At 47.1% G+C, this 17,309-nt stretch overlaps 1 protein-coding gene across 1 annotated transcript in view; it reads right to left on the bottom strand.

Annotated features, from left to right (window-relative positions):
• Positions 1-17,309, bottom strand: part of LOC311514119 (uncharacterized protein) — a 31,460-nt gene that overhangs the window by 11,356 nt on the left and 2,795 nt on the right. Inside the window, exon 2 of the mRNA XM_084616517.1 lies at positions 4,608-4,734. Coding sequence (XP_084472643.1) covers positions 4,608-4,641 — 34 coding nt within the window. The 5' untranslated portion in view covers positions 4,642-4,734. The remainder of the gene's footprint in view (positions 1-4,607; positions 4,735-17,309) is intronic.

Consider the following 17,309-nt stretch of genomic DNA (forward strand, 5'->3'; position numbering starts at 1 on the left):
AAAGCAGCTATCAAATCCCCCCTCATTCTTCTCTTCTGCAGGCTAAACAATCCCAGCTCCCTCAGCCTCTCCTCATAACTCATGTGTTCCAGTCCCCTAATCATTTTTGTTGCCCTTCGCTGGACTCTCTCCAATTTATCCACATCCTTCTTGTAGTGTGGGGCCCAAAACTGGACACAGTACTCCAGATGAGACCTCACCAATGTCAAATAGAGGGGGACGATCACGTCCCTCGATCTGCTCGCTATGCCCCTACTTATACATCCCAAAATGCCATTGGCAATCTTGGCAACAAGGGCACACTGCTGACTCATATCCAGCTTCTCGTCCACTGTCACCCCTAGGTCCTTTTCCTCAGAACTGCTGCCTAGCCATTCGGTCCCTAGTCTGTAGCGGTGCATTGGGTTCTTCCGTCCTAAGTGCAGGACCCTGCACTTATCCTTATTGAACCTCATCAGATTTCTTTTGGCCCAATCCTCCAATTTGTCTAGGTCCCTCTGTATCTTATCCCTGCCCTCCAGCGTATCTACCACTCCTCCCAGTTTAGTATCAACAAGAATACTGTGGGAGACCGTGTCAAAAGCTTTGCTAAAGTCAAGAAACAATACATCCACTGCTTTCCCTTCATCCACAGAACCAGTAATCTCATAATAGAAGGCGATTAGATTAGTCAGGCATGACCTTCCCTTGGTGAATCCATGCTGACTGTTCCTGATCACTTTCCTCTCATGTAAGTGCTTCAGGATTGATTCTTTGAGGACCTGCTCCATGATTTTTCCGGGGACTGAGGTGAGGCTGACTGGCCTGTAGTTCCCAGGATCCTCCTTCTTCCCTTTTTTAAAGATTGGCACTACATTAGCCTTTTTCCAGTCATCCGGGACTTCCCCCGTTCGCCACGAGTTTTCAAAGATAATGGCCAACGGCTCTGCAATCACAGCCGCCAATTCCTTCAGCACTCTCGGATGCAACTCGTCCGGCCCCATGGACTTGTGCACGTCCAGCTTTTCTAAATAGTCCCTTACCACCTCTTTCTCCACAGAGGGCTGGCCATCTATTCCCCATGTTGTGATGCCCAGCACAGCAGTCTGGGAGCTGACCTTGTTAGTGAAGACAGAGGCAAAAAAAGCATTGAGTACATTAGCTTTTTCCACATCCTCTGTCACTAGGTTGCCTCCCTCATTCATTAAGGGGCCCATACTTTTCTTGGCTTTCTTCTTGTTGCCAGCATACCTGAAGAAACCCTTCTTGTTACTCTTGACATCTCTCGCTAGCTGCAGCTCCAGGTGCGATTTGGCCCTCCTGATTTCATTCCTACATACCCGAGCAATATTTTTATACTCTTCCCTGGTCATATGTCCAACCTTCCACTTCTTGTAAGCTTCTTTTTTATGTTTAAGATCCGCTAGGATTTCACCGTTAAGCCAAGCTGGTCGCCTGCCATATTTACTATTCTTTCGACACATTGGGATGGTTTGTCCCTGTAACCTCAACAGGGATTCCTTGAAATACAGCCAGCTCTCCTGGACTCCTTTCCCCTTCATGTTAGTCCCCCAGGGGATCCTACCCATCCGTTCCCTGAGGGAGTTGAAGTCTGCTTTTCTGAAGTTCAGGGTCCGTATTCTGCTGCTCTCCTTTCTTCCCTGTGTCAGGATCCTGAACTTGACCATCTCATGGTCTCTGCCTCCCAGGTTCCCATCCACTTTTGCTTCCCCTACTAATTCTTCCCGGTTTGTGAGTAGCAGGTCAAAAAAAGCTCCCCCCCCAGTTGGCTCCTCTAGCACTTGCACCAGGAAATTGTCCCCTACGCTTTCCAAAAACGTCCTGGATTGTCTATGCACCGCTGTATTGCTCTCCCAGCAGATATCAGGAAAATTAAAGTCACTCATGAGAACCAGGGCGTGCGATCTAGTAGCTTCTGCGAGCTGCCGGAAGAAAGCCTCATCCACCTCATCCCCCTGGTCCGGTGGTCTATAGCAGACTCCCACCACTACATCACCCTTGTTGCTCACACTTCTAAACTTAATCCAGAGACACTCAGGTTTTTCTGCAGTTTCGTACCGGAGCTCTGAGCAGTCATACTGCTCCCTTACATACAGTGCAACTCCCCCAACTTTTCTGCCCTGCCTGTCCTTCCTGAACAGTTTATATCCATCCATGACAGTACTCCAGTCATGTGAGTTATCCCACCAAGTCTCTGTTATTCCAATCACATCATAATTCCTTGACATCACCAGGACCTCCAGTTCTCCCTACTTGTTTCCAAGGCTTTGTGCATTCGTATATAAGCACTTGAGATAACCTGCTGATCGCCCCTCATTCCCAGTATGAGGCAGGAGCCCTCCCCTCACAGACATTCCTGCCTGTGCTTCCTCCCGGTATCCCGCTTTCCCACTTACCTCAGGGCTTTGGTCTCCTTCCCCCGGTGAACCTAGTTTAAAGCGCTCCTCACTAGGTTAGCCAGCCTGCTCGCAAAGATGCTCTTCCCTCTCTTCGTAAGGTGGAGCCCGTCTCTGCCCAGCACTCCTCCTTCATGGAACACCATCCCATGGTCAAAGAATCCAAAGCCTTCTCTCCGACACCACCTGCGTAGCCATTCGTTGACTTCCACGATTTGACGGTCCCTATCCAGGCCTTTTCCTTCCACGGGGAGGATGGACGAGAACACCACTTGCGCCTCAAACTCCTTTATCCTTCTTCTCAGAGCCACGTAGTCCGCAGTGATCCGCTCAAGGTCATTCTTGGCAGTATCATTGGTGCCCACGTGGAGAAGCAGGAAGGGGTAGCGATCCGAGGGCTTGATGAGTCTCGGCAGTCTCTCCGTCACATAGCAAATCTTAGTCCCCGGCAAGCAGCAGACTTCTCGGTTTTCCCGGTCAGGGCGGCAGATAGATGACTCAGTCCCCCGGAGGAGAGAGTCCCCGACCACCACCACCCGCCTCCTTCTCTTGGGAGTGGTGGTCGTGGAACCCCCCATCTCAGGACAGTGCATTTCATGCCTTCCAACCAGCGGAGTCTCCTTCTACTTTCTCCCCCCAGACATATCATCTGGTCCACATATGGGTTGGGGCAGCTATTGACATTATTGTAATCAGAGTAAAGGAGCAGATATGGTATATAGCCGTACCATTTCCATAAGGAAGGGGATAAAATACCTCTCCTAGTTACCATTTTCTCATTTTGTCAGGTCCCTGAGACAGTGTAAACTAAAGCAGGGCCTAGCTTCTGATGGTCTCCCTTGCCCTCCATCTTTGTTTCCAATGGTGTCCATAACTGGTAAATATGCACCGTGCAAGACCCTCTTTACTATACTTATCTTAGTCTAATCGTTAGGTGTATTGATTTTTGCCTATGTTTTCAATTCTAACTGTCTGTATTAAATCAAGTTGCTGTGTGTTTCACCCTATTTTATCTCCTCCATTAAATTTGAGTCACCATGGACAAGGACACGTTGTACCCCAATACGTAACCTTATAGGTGAAAAGATGGTACAGGCTACACTACCATCCTGTGACATCACCAACAAAGTGCCCATTTGTGCCTGGGTAGCGGCCCTGCTATGGGAGGGAGGAATGCAGCAAGGACTCAGGATTGGTGGCCAAGGTTGCTGTGCAGAGAGATGGGGAGGGTATATGGGGAGGGAGGTCAAGAGTTAAAATAATGTATTTGGGGGAAAAAAATGTAGAATGAAGTGAAACTGAACAGAAATAAAACTGGAGTGTAGGCTCTAAAGCAACAAGGCTTGGGTAGGGATTCGGGGTTAAAGGTCTGGGATCCCCCACAGCTCTAGATCCCTAAAAATCTCCTCCCTCCCACTGACCCACCGAGCCCACTGCCTGAGTGCTATTCCTCCCCACTCCCCTTCCCTTCGTCCCATTACTCTCAGCCGGCACCACCTCCCGGCACCTTGGGAGCTACTTATGTTCCCTCCTCGTCTCTCACTACCTCCTTCCCTCCCTGCTGCTTCTTAGCTCTTACCCTGCACACACCCTCCCCACGTCCTGGCACCCCAGAATTATCTACTCCCCCCCTTCTCCTCCCCTCCCACAGCTCTGTTCTCCCTTCACCCGTGGGGTCCTGAATGGCAACGTTATACACTCTCATATCAAAAGAGGAGCTCGTCTGACTGTCACACAAGCCATGCATGAGTCATACCCCTATTTAACTAATTTAGAATTCTACAGGCAGCATATTTTCCTCTTAAAATGAGGAAAAGGCATGAAAGCTACAGTTATTAATGTAAAAAGAAAAGGAGTATTTGTGGCACCTTGGAGACTAACAAATTTATTTGAGCATAAGCTTTCGTGAGCTATAGCTCACGTCATCGGATGCAAGTACTCCTTTTCTTTTTGTGGATACAGACTAACATGGCTGCGACTCTGAGACCAATGTAGCCAATAAGGATATCTTAAATGCAATTTTAAAATGACTGACAGCACCAAAAAGGCACATGTCCAAAAATTATACTAGTGTGTGGGAGATCAGGCAAAAAAAGGTGGGCAAGGAAACTTGCCAAAACTTATATGATGAATAAAGGTATAGAGTTATTACTACTCAGGTTCTTTAGAGACCCCACAGCTTCTACTAACTGACGGGACAGGACTCCTTACCCAGCAAGACCACCGTCTCATAGTTCTCCTGCATGACGTCTCTGTAGAGGGCTCTCTGAGTGGGGTCCAACAGAGCCCATTCCCCCTTGGTGAAATACACAGCCACCTCCTCAAAAGTCACCAGCCCCTGAAAGAGAAAGAGTCCAACACTCAGTACCTGCTGCCCCAGTCAAAACCCCTCTATTCACTGAACAGCAGCACCAGGTAAATTGGAGGTCCGGGAGGCACATGTTAACAGAGTCCCACCACACCTTGCTTAGAGAGGCCAGGAGGCATCAGAGGGTAGAAAGACAGAACCTTTGTGTCCCCCAGCTGATAAATGTGAAGACCCTGCCTCCTTCTATCACATACCTACTAGCCAGAGCTTGATATGGGAGATGGGGCCGTCTCTGGACCCTGCTGGTGGCTCCTTGGTAGGAATCCCAACACACTCCAAATAAAATATACGGAAGAAAGGGGAAGTCAGTAGTAAAGAATAGAAGTTAGAAGGTCAGAATTGTAGAAAATTGGTAATGATAAATCAATGAAAATAAGAAGGAAGTTTTTTTAAAGTATATTAAGTACAAAATTAATCCTAACAATGGTAGTGGTAAATTACTAGAGGGAAATGGCAGAATATAAAAAATAATGCAGAAGAGGTAAAAGTGTTCAATAACAATTTCTTTCCTGGATTTGGAGAAAAACAGATGATGTACTCATATCATAAGATGTTGACGCCGACAGTCTTTCTATTCCAAGAAGAACTCACGAGGATGTTAAACAGCAGCTATTTAAGTTAGACATGTTTAAATCAGCGGGTCCAGATAACAAGAGTTTTGAAAGACCTGGCAGAGGAGTATGGTGGACTGTTAATGTGGTTTTAATTAGGACTAGCTGAGTCTCAAGCAAAGCAGTGTGAGAAGGGCCAGGCCAGCTTGAGGGTTAGAGGGCACAGCGGTTCCCAGAAGCCCCCCAGACTACACCCCGGGGTGACAACCCATCACATCCTAGAGTACACAGTTCTCAGCAGGTTTGTCACATTCTGTCCCCTCCCTTTCTCCACACTAGATAGTTCCTGCCTCCCACGACCTCTAGCAGCTCCCACCCTCCTATGCATTTACTGCTCCTCTCCCTCCAAGCAGAACCCACCACCAGCTCCCTGATAATCCCTTACCTGAGCCAGCTCCATTGCAGCCATTTCCTTCCCCCTGGGAGGACGGGATGATCTGGAGTGAAACCTGGATGTTATTCTGTAGCCTGCCAGGGTGAGAAGGGCAATGTGACAGAATTCAGACAGGGGTTTTGTCCATTCCAAAAGACAATTCCCCCCAGGATTTGTCCCTGCTAATGGACATTCTAGGTTCTGCCACGCTGTGAAGCACAGAGTGACCTTATTCCAGTAGAAGCCTAGCCACCTCCCACAAGGGTGTAACCCTCTGAGACATGGTGAAACCCTCCCAGTTACAGAGTCTCTGTTACACTTATCAAGTTTGTGAGCATTACCAAGGTGGGAGGGGTTGCAAGTGTTTTGGAGGATAGGAAAGAGATCTGGGGGTCATAGTGGATTACAAGCTAAATGAGAGTCAACAGCGTTAAACTAAAAAAGCAAGTATCATTCTGGGATGTATTAGCAGATGTATTGTAAGCAAGACACGAGAAGTAATTCTTCCGCTCTACTCTGCGCGGATTAGGCCTCAACTGGAGTAGTGTGTCCAGTTCTGGGCACCACATTTCAGGAAAGATGTGAAGAAATTGGAGAAAGTCTGGAGAAGAGCAACAAAAATGATTAAAGGTCTAGAAAGGGAAGATTGAAAAAAATTGGGTTTGTTTAGTATGGAAAAGAGAAGACTGAGAGGGGACATGATCACAGTTTTCAAGTACATATAAGGTTGTTACAAGGAGGAGGGGGAAAATTTGTTCTACTTAACCTCTGAGGATAGGACAAGAAGCAATGGGCTTAAATTGCAAGAAGGGAGGTTTAGGTTGGACATTAGGAAAAACTTCCTAACTGTCAGAGTGGTTTAGCACCGGAATAAATTGCCAAGGGAGGTTGTGGAATCTCCATCATTGGGAATTTTTAAGTGCAGGCTGGACAAACACCTCTCAGGGATGGTAAGATAATACTTAGTCCTGCCTTGAGTGAAGGGGACTGGACTTGAGTGACTTCTTGAGGTCCCTTCCAGTTCTATTATTCTGTAAACCAAAGGTCAGAGAAGAGCAGAATCAAAGGAGTCACTTTGGGAGATTGTCCCTGTCATTGTCCCCAAGGCAGCTGTCTCAGGGGGGCTGCCAAACAAGGCCAGCACTAGACTCACCGAGGCCCAGGGCAGAAAGCTGAAGTCCCAGTGCATGGGGCTGAAGTTCAGGGCCCTGAGCCCCACCTCCTAGGGCTGAAGCCAAAGCCTAAGCAATGTCACTTTGTGGGGGCCCCAGGCAGTTGCCCTGCTTGCTACCCTCTAACACCAGCCCTGGCTTTTATATGTAGAAAACCAGTTATTGTGGACCACGTGGGCCGTGGAGTTTTTATAGCATGTTGGGGGGGCCTCAGAAAGAAAAAATTTGAGAACCCTGTGGTAAGGGACCATCTGTCACAAAGGTGAGCTCACCTACATGGTGAGATCTACGGGATGACCCAAGGGGACTGTCTGTGATTCCATGTTAATGCTGTTACAGTGCCTGAAGCCTTTACACTGGATACTTGATGGGTGAAATCTACATATCGACCTCACAATCAATTTGGGGTTTGTTCTCTGCTTCTTACCGGTGTGAAAGTGGAAAAAGGGATAAAGGGAATTTGAACGCAGACATCTTAGTTTTCTTAGGAATAGAGCAAGAGTCAGGCTAACTCTAACTCTAAGAACACGACACTTTAAGGCAGGGCCTTGGCAAGTGGGAAGCGAGTGAGAAAACTGTGAGAGATGCTGTTTTGACCTTGTGTTGGATAAGAATGGAACTCAGACTGTAGCAGGAACTGCAGAGAAAAAGTAAGAAGAAAAGGAGGACTTGTGGCACCTTAGAGACTAACCAATTTATTTGAGCATGAGCTTTCGTGAGCTACAGCTCACTTCATCGGATGCATACCGTGGAAACTGCAGCAGACTTTATATATACACAGAGAATATGAAACAATACCTCCTCCCACCCCACTGTCCTGCTGGTAATAGCTTATCTAAAGTGATCATCAGGTGGGCCATTTCCAGCACAAATCCAGGTTTTCTCACCCTCCACCCCCCCACACAAATTCACTCTCCTCCTGGTGATAGCCCATCCAAAGTGACAACTCTTTACACAATGTGCATGACAATCAAGTTGGGCTATTTCCTGCACAAATCCAGGTTTTCTCACATCCCCCCCACCCCCATACACACACAAACTCACTCTCCTGCTGGTAATAGCTCATCCAAACTGACCACTCTCCAAGTTTAAATCCAAGTTAAACCAGAACATCTGGGGGGGGGGGGGTAGGAAAAAACAAGAGGACACAGGCTACCTTGCATAATGACTTAGCCACTCCCAGTCTCTATTTAAGCCTAAATTAATAGTATCCAATTTGCAAATGAATTCCAATTCAACAGTTTCTCGCTGGAGTCTGGATTTGAAGTTTTTTTGTTTTAAGATAGCGACCTTCATGTCTGTGATTGCGTGACCAGAGAGATTGAAGTGTTCTCCGACTGGTTTATGAATGTTATAATTCTTGACATCTGATTTGTGTCCATTTATTCTTTTACGTAGAGACTGTCCAGTTTGACCAATGTACATGGCAGAGGGGCATTGCTGGCACATGATGGCATATATCACATTGGTGGATGTGCAGGTGAACGAGCCTCTGATAGTGTGGCTGATGTTATTAGGCCCTGTGATGGTGTCCCCTGAATAGATATGTGGGCACAGTTGGCAACGGGCTTTGTTGCAAGGATAAGTTCCTGGGTTAGTGGTTCTGTTGTGTGGTATGTGGTTGTTGGTGAGTATTTGCTTCAGGTTGCGGGGCTGTCTGTAGGCAAGGACTGGCCTGTCTCCCAAGATTTGTGAGAGTGTTGGGTCATCCTTCAGGATAGGTTGTAGATCCTTAATAATGCGTTGGAGGGGTTTTAGTTGGGGGCTGAAGGTGATGGCTGGTGGCGTTCTGTTATTTTCTTTGTTAGGCCTGTCCTGTAGTAGGTAACTTCTGGGAACTCTTCTGGCTCTATCAATCTGTTTCTTTACTTCTGCAGGTGGGTATTGTAGTTGTAAGAAAGCTTGACAGAGATCTTGTAGGTGTTTGTCTCTGTCTGAGGGGTTGGAGCAAATGCGGTTGTATCGCAGAGCTTGGCTGTAGACGATGGATCGTGTGGTGTGGTCAGGGTGAAAGCTGGAGGCATGCAGGTAGGAATAGCGGTCAGTAGGTTTCCGGTATAGGGTGGTGTTTATGTGACCATTGTTTATTAGCACTGTAGTGTCCAGGAAGTGGATCTCTTGTGTGGACTGGACCAGGCTGAGGTTGGTGGTGGGATGGAAATTGTTGAAATCATGGTGGAATTCCTCAAGGGCTTCTTTTCCATGGGTCCAGATGATGAAGATGTCATCAATATAGCGCAAGTAGAGTAGGGGCTTTAGGGGACGAGAGCTGAGGAAGCGTTGTTCTAAATCAGCCATAAAAATGTTGGCATCCTGTGGGGCATCAGGAAGGAATATGTATAAACAAGACGCAGCAGTTGATCATTATTGCATGTAACAAAAGGTATAAGTGCTTGCCCTAATTGTTGATCATGCGGAGACCCGCAAAGGAAGGGGGAATCCCTGTCTGGACGCAGTCTCCCCCTTGCAATTGCTTGAGAATAAGTGGTCTCTGACTTGTTGCAAACAACCTAAGAGTGAAGACTGAGTTTTTCTTCCACACCACTCTGCCTGAGGCTGGTGCTCATGCTCTCGAGTCACTGAAGACAGCGTTACAGGGACTTATGGGCACAACGCCACCAAGGGCAAGTTGCAGCAACGCAGAGCAGGCTTTACAGTGACAGAGTGTGGGCCAAATGGTCCATGGACTCAGTCAAGCCCCAGTTCTCCTCCAGTGCACATCAGCATCCCGGCAACCTTCGAGGAGGCTCAAGGCTGCCACTCGTTCAGTGATGATGGATCTCCAGCAGAGCATCACCCACACCCCATGGCCCGCCTTGTCTCCCGAGACAGAGGTGAGTGAGGGAGGGTGCACAACGGGTCCTGGGGGGGTAGGGAAAGGGATAACAAAACACACCTTCTGGTGGTCACCCCTCAGGAAGTGAAGGTGAGAGGCATTGTGGTGGCTGTAAAGGGGGAGGGGAGGGGAGAGATTGGGAGCAGTACCCCATCAAAGGTAATGCTGCCAGTGAGTATCCCCACCATATCAGGCATGGGGCTGATAGGGGGCCATTCCCTGGGCCTGGGTAGGCCTATATAAACCCCACGCTGGCACAGAAGGGGCTAAACTGCTGCTTTAGTCTGGATTGGCCCAGATCCTCCCCTCCTGCAAACGATTCCAGAACTGGAGCAGGAGTGAACAGGAGAGACCTTCTCTACTCATAGGGGGAGAACCCTGGGAAGGGAACAGTCTGTGGAGCAATTCCACCCCCAAAGAGAGGGCTGGCAGCATTCGGGGCTCTGGCCTTCACTGAGGGAGGGTGGGGATCCCTGGAGCTCAAAAGGGGAGCAGGCTGAAACTTGCGCTGGAGACCCAGTAACCTCTGAAGGGGACTGAGACGCTCCCACAGCCCCCAGAATAAAAGGGGCCCATATCCTGATGGGATCTGTAAACAGCCCTTGTTATGCTGCATGTGCGTCTTACTCCCCTATACGAACACTGTGTGTACCTCAGTTTCCCACAATACTTCGGTGGTGGGAATTGGGTGGGTGATTTTTGCTGAGGCCCGTGGGGCAGGTGAAGCTTCCCAGCAGCCTACACTTATCTAACCGGAGACCCAGGAGAGGGGTGCAACCAGGTGACACCTTTTGCCTGGGAAGTGAGATAAAGAGACGGAGGAGGAGCAACAGGGGGGTGTCAGAGGTCGGGTCGCTGGAAGCGGGCAGTTTGCATGGGGGGACTCGAAGAGGGAGAGTCCAGGGCATCTGGCCCAGGACTCCCAAGGTGGACTTGGCTGAAAGTCACTGATTTCTGTGATAGCAAGCTCTGTTCTATGCTGTATTCCTGTCGCCTAAGAAACCTTCTGTTTTACTGGCTGGCTGAGAGTAATGTCTGATTGCGGAGTTGGGGTGCAGGGCCCTCTGGCTTCCCCAGGAGCCCCGTCCCAGCGGAGTCGCTGCAGGAAGCACACAGTGTGGAAGGGGATGCTGAATGCTCCGAGGTCAGATCCAGGAACGTTAAAGCTGTGTAAACTTCTGCCCTGGAGACAGTCTGCTCAGAGAGAGGAGGCTCCCCCAGAGTCCTGACTGGCTTCCTACAGAGTAGTTCCAGAGCATTGACCCAGTGACTCTGTGACAGAGGCATCTACAAAAAGCTCATAACTGGTCAAGACTCAGAATGACTGAGACATCAATATATGCGTCGTACGTAAGGAACAAAGCATTTATATTGAAAATCAACTTTATGGACTTGGAATGGAAAATCAATCACCGAGCAGTAATGGGCCCCAGGATTGGCCCATCCACCCAAGAGGGAGTCGTCACCCATGTTCCCTCTAATTATTTCCATCCATGTGCGGAATGAATTTTGTTATGTGCTCCACCACTATTGAGGTAACGTGTGGATGTGCGCTACCAGTACAAACAAAAACCCTAGATAGAATATATATATTGAAAACAGTTCATAGGTATGGAAGAAGAAGAAACATTAAAACAAGGGATAATTAATAAGGTGCACTGCTTAAGATGTGCATTTAATATGAAATCAAATAAAAAGAAAATGGACAGTGCCCTTGGAGTAGATGTATTTTATCATCCTTTCTAACAGTACAAGCTAGTAAACACACCAAAATGTGGCATAGTGAATAAAGCTATAGAAATAAAACAAAGTCATAGGCATTAAGTAAAAGCATTAAAAATATGCACCAGAGGCCCAATTTAATAACCTCCTCCTACCATAGATCACTAAATCTTCAGGGAAAGCTGCTCTCAAAAAATGAAGCATCTGCCAAAACACTAGCATGCTACGGACTTCTGCAGTTCACAAAACTATCCGTCTTGCATGCACACAGCTCAGCTTTAAGATGCTAAACAAATCTAGGAGTCAACTAGAAATAGTCATGCTCTCAGAGCAAATATTAATATAATACTTTCTGATACCGGAAAGGAAAGTAAAAGGCATTCACTCAGGCTTATACCATTTCTATGGGATGTCAATTCTTAATTTGATGAATACTTCACACACATAGAACAGGAAAAATAAGGAATAAAGCAACAGACAGCAAACAAACCACAGACAAACAAGTGAGAACACTGGAAATAGGAAGGGAAGTAAAACATCAACTGGTTGGTGATGGGTATTTTAAACGAGTGTTTAGAACCCACACTGTGCAACAGAGCCCTGTAGAAACAGGCAAAGTTCTCCTGTTGTCACATTGTGTGTGTGTCTCACCAACTCAAAAACTCAGAGTAGAGGCCCTGGAGCACACAGACACATGGCTTTGGAGTTTGCAGACAGAGCCCTGCTTCAAAGACTTTGCAAATAAGCCCTTCATCCTACAAAAAACCTAACACCACACCTAGTCCTTGCTACTTCTGAGTCAATGGGAGTACTCTGAAGAGCCCTAACTGTACCAGATAGCAAAGTTCTGGCCTTAATGGTTTCCAATACCTCTCCCCAAACAAATTCTAAAACTTAATGGAAATCACGTGTCTGGAATCCAACTCCAATTGAAAGGCCAAACAACTAAACAGCATCCATGGTAAAGTTCTTCCAGTTTTAACTATTTACCATCTATTGATTAGTAACACAGGAGATTTTTTAAAAAATCATTAAGATCACAGTTTTCAGATACCTACAATACTCCAAAGGAATTATGTTGTTAATAGAATCCTTGTCTCTCTACCTTAAGCCATTAACACCTATGGAAACTTTGTTTGAAATGTAACCAGGCCAATGTCATGAGCTAGGCCTAGCCACCTGGTTTTGCTCCAGTATTCATTCAGTAAAGCCCCAATCCTGCAAATGCCTATGAATGGATGCCCTCCAGAGGCATAACTGTTTGCAGGATCAGAATCTAAGAGAGAGTAAATATCATGAAAGCAGTTTCTTTAAGCCACACCAATCAAAATGAAATCACAGATCTATTTCTTTTAACCTTGGATTGCTGTAATTTACCCATAGGGTCACTAAAACAGAAAGGTCAAAGTATTTTTTCAGTTTGTTCACTGTGTGGACTTGACAGCAGTTTAGAGCCTGATCCTGCGCTTATTAAGACCTCACTGCAACCTAATCTGCTATCTGCATTCTTTAAAAATACTCACATAACCTCCTCAGAACTCTAGGAAGAGGACAGATGATTAACACCTATCTACAAAAGCAGCCTAAATGCTTTACAATTAAAAAAAACCCACCAACACAAGTCAGATTGTGCATTAAGATCTGCTAATGCAGAATCCCTCAGCCCTCTTTACCTCTCTGCTTTGGATCTGTCTCCCTCCAATCAAACTAAATCTTAGCCCAGTCTTTCTAATACCTCCGGCAGATGTCCACCAGATGTCTACTGAAACACAACATGGCCAAAAGCAAGCTCCTCATCTTTCCTTGCTGATACTAGGGGGAAAATATTTTGGTCTCGAACTGCAGAGGATTCACTGTTTTGTGTTTGCGCTATAATTCTAACAGTGGAAAATAGCGGGAGTGCCACATTATACTTTCCCCATCAGATTTTTCCTGGCATATTTCACTGGCTCTGTTACCAGCTGCCCATGGCAAACACTTGAAAGAAGGGGAGACGGAGCTGGAAATGGTGGCAGAAGAAGAAGGTGGAGAAGGAGAGAGACATTTGAAAGCATGACCATTATTCCCATTCCACCATAACAAATAAAAGTGCAGGAGAAGGGAGCTGCACTTCAGAATCACCCAGCAGCTACGTGGAGAGAGCACTGGATGGGGAATATTCCTGGCTCTGCCATGGGCCTGCTGGGTGATCTTGGGTAAGTCATTGAACTTCTCTGTGCCTCCGACTGCAAACTTGTGCGAGACCCACAACTCCCTATAGGGCTGCTAACTCCTCCTGCCAACATCGCTCTGTGCAAAAAGCTAGGAAATCCACTTACAAAAAACTTTATGAACGCAGGATTTAAGGTTCCCCGGAGCTGTCTTTGCCCCTCCAAAAGAGAGCTCTGACCCACATGACCAATGACCCTTTCTTTACTCCTACAACACACCTATGTGCACCCGGCCATTTGAAATAGTGCCTGTCACTAAAGTACGAGGGAAAACGACAACCAGGGCACACAATAAAGCACTTTATCTTTGCTAAGACGGAATTTGGTTTTAGGTGAGCTGCACCATACAGGAGCTACCGACACCTGTTCTACACTCAGACACTGAGCCTGCTCCCCAGAAACAGCCGCACACTTGGTCAATTGAACTCCTCTTCACCCCTTTGTACAACTCTCATCCTTACTCACAGAAGTTCCAGCTGACATTCTAATTCACTCACCCATCGTTAAGCACACACACTGCTCTCAGATCCCACCTCACAGCTGATCATTTCCATGGCAAACAGTCCCGTTTCCTGCAACATGCCCAGCTCAGTGCAGAAATGATACAGACTGGAAGCTCAAGGTACACATGTACCTCTTTCCTTTCACCGCACACACGGGGGGGACTCAGACCCAGATCTTCTCATATCACAATCACACCTCCACCAAGTTGCTCTAACTGGTGCCTCTACCATTCAGCGCAGCCACACCTAACAGAGTGCGTGCAGCTGGAGTGCAGGCAGAAAACGCCCCGTGGCTGTTGCCAGCTCCAGGGGGCAGAGTTAAGGTTCCATTGGCATGGACGTTAGCTCTCTATTTCCTAGGTTTTGACTTTTGCTGAACTTGACATTGTGGCAGGGCCCAACATACTGCGGGGCAACCTTACCTCTGCATTAATGAAGGGGTCAGTGACAGGATGAATGTTCAGTAACTACCCAGAAAGTGATGAGTCCCCATCCCTACCTGCCATTCACACAGGCAGCAAAGCTCTGGGCAAGGCAACTTTCACAGGCCAAGAGAAGGGGACAGAGCTTAGAGTTTCTCTGCCAGTCAGGAAGGGGTAGCAGCGCGGGAAGACTGGCAGCTGATAGTTGGAGGGGTGAAGAGGTTTGGGGTAGGGTGGGGGCAGAAGCAGCTGGGGCTGGGCAGTCTCCATGGGGGACACTTGCTCCTCCTGTGCCCCTTCCACACCCTCTTGCGAGTAGAGAATGACCACCCTCTCCCCACCCCCAGGGGCAGCCGTGTCTCAGGACTCTCCCAAGTTGCACCCACTAACTCTCTTCCCATTTGGGGTGTAGCTCAGGGCAACAATTTCCCACCAAGATGAACCCAGCCGGCCGCAGCCGTTCTGGTATCACAGGGGCCTCTGGTGGGTGAAGGGCAGAACCGCAGCACTTCTCGGGCAGAATGGATCTTCTGCACGCCAAAAAAAAAAAAAGAAAGAAATTCTGACTTTGCACCAAATTCCAGAAGCTGCTGAGCATGCACAAGTTAAAATGAAACCAAGGCTCCATCTCCCCAAGGACCTGGCCCCTCGTGCAAAATTATAGACACTCCCCAGAAATCTGAAATGGGCAGTTCATAACCAATAGAATGGTATTTATCTATTCACTTCTGGGAATTACCAATAAAAGAAACAACCCAGTGAAGCGGACACCCTTAGGGAAAGATCTCATGTGTCTTTACAAATTGGTATAATCTAATCTGGCACTTTATACAGTAAAATGCCTTATTCCTAGCCCCATGGAGATTACCTGGTGTCACTACAGGGCAGAATTAAGGTTGGGTTCCTGAGTAGCATATTGCGATTGCTGTTAAGTGGGTTTGGCAAAATTCATTCTGTTTATTTCTTTCTTTCAAATTCAACAGATGATAGCGATATTTATTTTTAAGCTTTTTTTAATGTTTACAATTTCAATGTTCAGAGCTGTGGGAAGTTATAGGGGTCATCAGCCAACAATTTTTATAACCGTTCAAACACAAATTGTCAATCTCACATGCAAAATATATAGTGTAAATATCCATAAATCAAACTCAACTTTCTCCAGAAGCATTTCTATATTTTACCTGTACAGTGAAATGAACATTTACTGCAATTTATTCATAAAAATACAATCCTTTCAAGAGTACTTTTAAGTAATAAAGTACTTTAATTCTTTCAATTCCTGTATTGTAATGGTTGCTTGGAGGATAATTACACCCTCCCTGTGATGTATTTTACTCTCAGTAGCGTAATCCCATCGTGATGTAGCTCCTGTCTGGGAGCTCTGCTGAGGCCAGTGGCATTATGATCAGAAGGGGACACTCTGACACATGAGCAGAGACACATGGGGGAGGGTGGAGGATGAGGTAACATGGAGACTACCAGGGTTGAACGTGGCCCTGCCAAATGCAGGGAGCAAACTCCCTCAGTCTCTCCTCTCTCCCACCTCCCAGAGTCAGTAACTCTGATAAATCGTTCCCTGAAATCTAAATAGCCCCAGTATGTGAGAGAGTGATTAACGCAGGTGTCTAAGGGGCTGCAGCACCAACCCCCTGCCTGGACGAGGGGGATGAAGAACTGCAGTAGAAACGGGTTAGGCTAGGAGAGGGCACAGCTGATATGGGACTGGGAGCTGAGTTGACCAAGAGGCCAGAACTCATTGGGGGTTGGGACAAGGAGTCAACAGGACTGGGTAGAGGCACTTCTGTGTATTTTCCCCGTTTACCACCCTGCCATGTATTTAATTTAGAAACTTTTCATTCAGATTTAAACACATTGGAGCTAAGATGTGTTGAGGCGTTTCCACTTACAGTGGTACAGTTTTAATTAGGAACTTAATCAGATGCGAATGCAACACAAAGCAGGCAATAATTAGTGTGCTTTCCTTCATTAACTTGACTGTGTGCGGTGCATAGCTTTAAAAAAAAAGATGGTGAGAGCAAACACCTGACAAGTCCTTTTGCCCTAAAAAGCACTTTTGGCTCTTTGACATTGCTTCATCCACCCCACCAGAAAATGCTACAGGTAACTAGGTAATTACAGCGTACCCTCACGAGGTGTACTTCTACCAGGTATGTGCCAAAATTCAAATGGTTCTGTTTGGTTTATCTTTCATTCAGGTTTGCAATTCTTCGATCCCATTTAAAAACTGGAACTGAAGTAACCAAATCAAGTTAAGAAGAGAACGGCGTCGGGCACAGGCAGGGTAAAACAATAAAGAGAAAGAACTGACTATGCAAAATGGAACATCCGAAACTATCAGAGCCCCAGAACCCCGTCCAACTGAATCTACCCCAGCCAGGCATATCAAGCTGGGCCCCTGAAAAATCGCCCATCCCGTCTGGCAGTGAACGCCGCGTGTTCCAGATGGAGCGATGGTGTGTGTGTCTGCTCCGCTGACATGCTGCTTTGGTACGGAAGCCACCACGGCCACAGGGAGCAGAGACATGGACTCCTACAAAACAAAATCCAACACCGCATCCCCTCCCACCTCCGCACGGTCTGCCATCCCTTCCCCCACCTCCACATGGCCACTCTCAGCCTATTGCTAACAGTTCCTTTCAGCCTTCAGCTCTATACATAAATAAAACATGGTGTTA

This window comes from Lepidochelys olivacea (assembly GCF_965140295.1).
Source record: "Lepidochelys olivacea isolate rLepOli2 genome assembly, chromosome: 28".
In the NCBI taxonomy this organism is placed as follows: domain Eukaryota; kingdom Metazoa; phylum Chordata; order Testudines; family Cheloniidae; genus Lepidochelys; species Lepidochelys olivacea.